This window comes from Symsagittifera roscoffensis, chromosome 3 (genome assembly GCF_963678635.1).
Source record: "Symsagittifera roscoffensis chromosome 3, txSymRosc1.1, whole genome shotgun sequence".
Lineage (NCBI taxonomy): Eukaryota > Metazoa > Xenacoelomorpha > Acoela > Convolutidae > Symsagittifera > Symsagittifera roscoffensis.
The window spans coordinates 13,140,539-13,146,538 of NC_087064.1; the positions used below are offsets into that span (position 1 = coordinate 13,140,539).

The following is a 6,000-nucleotide window of genomic DNA, read 5'->3' on the forward strand; positions in this document are numbered from 1 at the left end:
TATTAATTGGATTTTGTTGTTGAATTGGTTGTTGATGTTGTGCATCTATTGGTTGTGGAGAAAAATTTCTATGATTTGTACGTGTTCTCTGTATTCCTTGTCTACGATATTCTTGAGTATTTTGTGCAAATATATCTGGTTGTAAGAAATCATCATCTGAGGATAAATAATCCATTTGATAAGATGTCTGTTTTTTATTTTTATTTTGTTGAAAAAATGGGTAATTTTCACTGTGATCCCGTGGAGGATTTGTTTGGAAATTTGTTGAATTAGGTTGGGCCATTGGGTTATCCCAATTTCGAGATCTTGTATATTGGTTAAAATTTCTTTGTGGTTGATTATATGTTTTTGATGGATGTGTATAATTATAATTATGGTCTGCAAAGTTGTTTCTAGTGAATGTTTTGCGTGTTTTTGATTGTATTGTCATGGGTCTGTATGTTTGGTAATCCATATGTGAATATTTAGGGGCAACCGAAGGTTTAACGGTTGATTGTAAGGTTACCTGTGTTTGTGAAGGATTTGTATTTCTTGGTGTTGTTAAATTTGGGCGTATTGGTGAAATACTTTGTTGTGTAGTTGTTGTGTGTACAATTTCTTCATTTATGAAGTGTGATGGTGTCTGGATATCTTGTTGAGTAAGATTCCTAGTTCCATTGAGGTTTTCATTGTGTATAACTGTAGAGTTTAAACTATTATTTTGTGTATCAGGCAAAAATGTATTATAGTTTAATGGTGTTGCATCAATTGTTAATGGTATTACTCTTACATAATCTCTTATGTAAGATATTGTACCTATTGCTTGACTTGAGATTGATTGTGGAAAGCTTATAAATGCGGGATGAGACCATTCGGGGTCCCAAACATAATCTGATTGTTCTGTGATAGCGGTATCATCGTTCGAATTTTGGGGTCTAAAATTTTTTCTTGCTTGTGCAATTAAATCAATATTGTGTGTGAAATAATCTATTATGAACCATGCCAAAATTTTTTGTAGATCGTGTTTTGTATGTTGTGAAACGTCGTCTTTCGTGAAATTTTCTTTAATGATGTTTAAATAACTAGAGAGTAGTGTGATTTCATGTCGTACTTTCAAATGTTTAGATGTTTCTGTCGGTGAGACATTTGTTATTGGGATTTCGTTTTCTAATATCGAAATATAACTATATATTATTGCGAAAACTTCATTGGTGAATATGGAGTTTGCTCTTTGTGAGTTTTGATATTGGATGCTTTTTATATATTCTGAAAAAACTTTTGAAAATTCTAAATCAAGATCGTCTGTTTGAATTGTATATTTTCTATTATTATGGTTTGGTGAGGTGAATTCTATGGAGTAGATTCCATACTGTTGTGTTATGTTGCATATATCTTTTAGATAGTGATCTATGATTTGTCTTTTGATTTTTACATCGGGGAACTCTGTTTTACATGGACTGATTCCGGGTTCAAATAAATTTACGAGTAAATTTTGACAAAATATGTGTTGTCCTCTATCAGTATCTGCGTCTACTATAAAAGGAAAGATTTCATCATCATCTGGAGTTTCGTCACCTGGGGTGTGCGTTGAACTCATTTTTTCGTTCGATTACTGTTAATATGTAATTATTAATGTGTCGAATTGGTTGATTCCAATTGTATAGATGTACTGGTTTGTGTTTGTACTGTTTTTTTATTCTTCTTTTTCCTCTTTGTGATGAATTTGAAGTTGTTTCTGAGTCAGAAAAATATAATTGATCGTGAATTGGGCAATTTTTATCTATTGATTCTTTTAGTTTGTAAAGTTCGTCTAAACTGTTGGTTTCTGATTCTGAAAATGCGTTTCGATTTTTTGAAAATCTTTTTCGTGTTATTTGTCTTTGTTTAGTTATTATTTTTCTCTTTAGTGTTTGTCGTTTTGTTCTAATGTATCCAACTGTTTGTGTATGAGGTGTGATTACAAGGTCGTATTTTTTGTTATCTATTTCACAATTGTGTAAAACGATTGTTTGTTTATTTCCTAGGTTTTTAAATGACATAAGGTTTAGAATGACGGATGCAAAGGGTTGTTAAATGATTTCTATTTTCCTAAACTGTTAGTTCTTACGATTTTTTGGTTAGCTTAACCTGGGTCTATTTGTTCAGGGTTGGAGAGAAAAGTATATCGATTCCGAAGAATGATTTTTTACTTTCTCGTGGCTAGTATAAGTTAAGGTGTTAACTTACTTAATCTTACTTAGGGGTAGTGATTGTGTTCAGGGTTGGAGAATAGTAAATCGATCCACAAGGTTCAGGTATAATTAGAACGCGAGTAGTTCGTTAGATACTATTTTAAACTTACTAAGTCTAAGATGTATCCTGGGTCTGTTAAGAGGGGGGGCCAAGTGAAGGATGAATAACCGAAGTTCTTCACTGTTTATCCTAATTTGAATGATTAGTTTTGTTTAAAAATTTCTATTAGTCTTAGGTCTTTAGAAAGGGTTGGGTAGTGAATCGACGTTTGAGGTCGTTAGACACTAATTAAGTGGGTGGGGGAGAACAAAGTTGTTCTGTTTGATCCAAGGATAAGCCTTGATGATCAAATTTGAAATTTAATTAAGTAGAAAATGATTTAAGATCCAAGGATAAGCCTTGATGATCTGGTTTTTAAAATTAAGTGAATTTAAGTTTTAATAAAATTTTAAATATGTGTAAAGGAAAGATTTAGTGTTTTGATGATATTAGTGGGTTTATGATTGCTGTTATGTTTTAGGTGATGGAGCTGGAACAACAGGATGATTTATGATTACTAACCATTTATTGTCATGCTACTAATTTTTATTTTTTATTTTTCAATAAATATTTTTCAAACATGTTTGTATATTACTGCAGAGTTTTAGGAGAACGATCTTAGATCTTTTTATCAATCGTTATTGTATATTAATAATTTTGTTTAGCGCCTGAAATGATTTTGAAGAGTAACTTCAAGGTTTTATGTTTGCAAATGGAAATCTAAATTCATTGCAAGTAGTATTCGAAATATAAAAGTTTGTTCTGGCTTTTGCCGAACTATCATATAACTATACGGCAAGTTTCTACTTTGTCGTATGTCGTCTTTGGTTCGAGGTCTTCTTCCAATTCCGGGTAGTTCTGTTATGGTTCGGAATATTGGCTCTGATCTATTGAGTCGTAGAGACATTTCGATTAAATTATTGTCGTATAACATTTTGTAAATGTTTTTGTCTAATTTCTAATCTATTTTGGTTAATTCTAATCTATTAAGGTCTTGTTCGAGACTTATGGTCGCACCAAATGAGTTAGGACCGAAGTGTAACTCATAGAGTAATTTCGGATAGGGTACACCGTCTGCTCGTCACGCTATCTTATTTTCGGCCGGATAGATTCGTGCAACTTCTTAGTCTAATACCGATCCTAATCTTACTCTTATACTATCTAGTCTCAGGTTGTTTAACTAGTCTCTGCTAGGCTCAATAGATCTAGGGTATACTGGTTTATTGCGGCTGCTGAAGTGCTCGGGAGAGTCCAACTAATTTCTAAGTTAAATTCAAATCTCTCTGGTGCTGAAATTGCAAGTAACTTCAGCACTTACAAATAAGTGGGTTGTTAGTTAGATGGATCATGATTGGTTAATATTAAATACTTTACATTGGTAAAACATTTAATTTATCCAATCATAAAATGTAGTTTAGATCAGGTTCCACATAACTTGTGCAATTGGTCATTTAGGCTGAGAAAAAAAACTAATTTTTCAAGTGGAAACTAGTTTTAGAAGCTATATTTGGCACATCCCGGGCAAGAATTTTTTTCTTAATTTTTAAAAAACATTGTTCAAACAAATAGACAATACTTTTTAGAATCAGACAATATAAAAAAAACAATAGAACTTTTTTTTTTCATTTTTTGTTTGTTTCTCTTTTTTTGAGGACAACTGTTGTCAATTTTGCCCAATTGACTAAGTTTTATACGTTTGTATAAAGTTTTATCATCAAACCGTGAACAAAAAACGACAATTGTTTGAAGAACTTAATAATTTGAAGAAATTTTATTTGAAGCTTTTATGAACATGGTCGGAACATTCTGTGCTACTTGCACAGCAACCAACTATCCTTGTGTCTTTGGAAAAGACTTTGTAACAAATGATATGTTCTCAGCTTTCAACAAGCGATAAAAAATTTACTCAATTACGAATCATTATATCAAAGCAACATTGAAGGAAGGTTACACCTAGACCCTACTGATTGTAAAAAGTTGGATCTTAATTAATTGATCAGAAATAAAAAAGAATCACCACACGTACTTCCAGATACAGCACACTGAATGAAATAATACTTGTACAAGGGACAGGTTAGATTAGATAAAACATTTAAAATTTTAAATGAGAAGTTGCGATTCGCATATAGTTTAAACCTCTTTTCCAGTATTTGGTCTACGTGTCATGGTTTACCGTAAAGCTTAGAAATAGTAAAAACAAAAACTAAAAACCTGTCGACTCGTTTTATAATTTTCGTTTTTTAGAAGCAACTATTTTCATGTTACATTCATCGTTTTGTGATATTTTAGAGTGGCAATAGGACTAGATGGTTTTGGATCTTTAGGAAGATCTTGATCTTGCCTGCTGTCGGAGTCATTCTACTTCTATTCGCGACGCCTCGAAAACTCCTCATGAATATGAAAGACGACATTTCAATAGAGAAACCGGGAACTATTGTAGATTTGAGTAGAATTGACCTAAAAAGAGAAAAACCAGCTTCTTATAGGACTGCAATTGTGCGGATCTTTGGGAACAACGTTTACCCTTTGCAGCAAAGTAACCAAGGTTCCAGAAACCTGCAGTTTATTCTGGAAAACGAAAATAGACGGAAAAACAATAGCCAGTACTTCTGGGTCGTCAATCGAATTGTGAATATATCTGAGTTTTATACCATTGAAGATCTTCTGAGAAGTGAACGGACATTGCACGTTGATTTCGATTTGCAAGAGCTGAAATCTCGTTATGGTCGGGATCCTGAACAAGCTATAAAGTATGCCACCGACATAAACAACGCCAGAAACAAGGCTTTAAAACATGCTGCCGAAAACCTGGACGTTGATTGGATAGTTTTACTAGATGGAAACTCATTTCTGACTAACGAGGCATATGATACATTACACGCTGGCTTGAAAAAAGCAGAACAAAATAAACAGTATATGTATTTCATGCCAATGTACAGGTTGTACTCCAATCAAGCTTCTTTGAACCAATATAGTGTCATCGAAGGTTTGAATGTTTATCTTTCTGGATTGCAGGAACCCTATTTAGCGATACATCGACTAGCTCTTAAAGAGTTCCAAAGCAGAGGTATCGAGTTATTCGATACTGATGTCGCATACGGTAAAAGGAGCAAAATTGCATCCTTGGAGGTTCTTGCAAAATATTATTCTGATCATATGGGCTGCCCAGAAGCGTACCATCAAAGCAGTGTGACAAAAATAACAAACGCAGGAGATGATTTGAGCATAGCTCTTTCTTGTTCGTATGTGATTAGACTACTCTATTGGCCCGATGGATTTGACCAAAAAATTCGTAAGAAATTTAGTCTGTTAACAAAACTGAATGTGTATGCTGGCAAACTCTTGCAAGAAGGATCACATCCGGAAGAGAACAACTTTGTACGCAGCCAGTTACGAAAAGACTCTATCAAGGAATTGCAGCGAAATATTGAAGATGTTATCAAAAAAATCTAATTTTATGAAGATTATTTTCATCATCTTTACTTTGTTAGCTGTATTTTTGTTCATTCACCCCGCTGTCATACCCATCATAGGCATCAGACAGAAAACACTAAACTGCAGACGGAACCATTTTTGATTTTTTATAATTTATTACAACAATTTATTTATAATTTTTTTTACAATGTATGCAAGAACGCTCGATATATCGCCTTCTTATAACCCGCGTAAGTGGCGGATTATTGCATTCCAATTTGACTTAATGCAAACGCATTTGGCCTTTTTATTAGAACAGAGGATAACTACATCCCT

At 33.2% G+C, this 6,000-nt stretch overlaps 1 protein-coding gene across 1 annotated transcript in view; it reads left to right on the forward strand.

Moving 5' to 3' along the window:
• Positions 1 to 5,703, forward strand: part of LOC134841573 (uncharacterized) — a 52,063-nt gene extending 46,360 nt beyond the window's left edge. The window contains exon 2 of the mRNA XM_063857604.1: positions 4,540 to 5,703. Within this exon, the coding sequence (XP_063713674.1) occupies positions 4,540 to 5,703 (1,164 nt within the window). The remainder of the gene's footprint in view (positions 1 to 4,539) is intronic.
• The last annotated feature ends 297 nt before the right edge of the window (positions 5,704 to 6,000 follow it).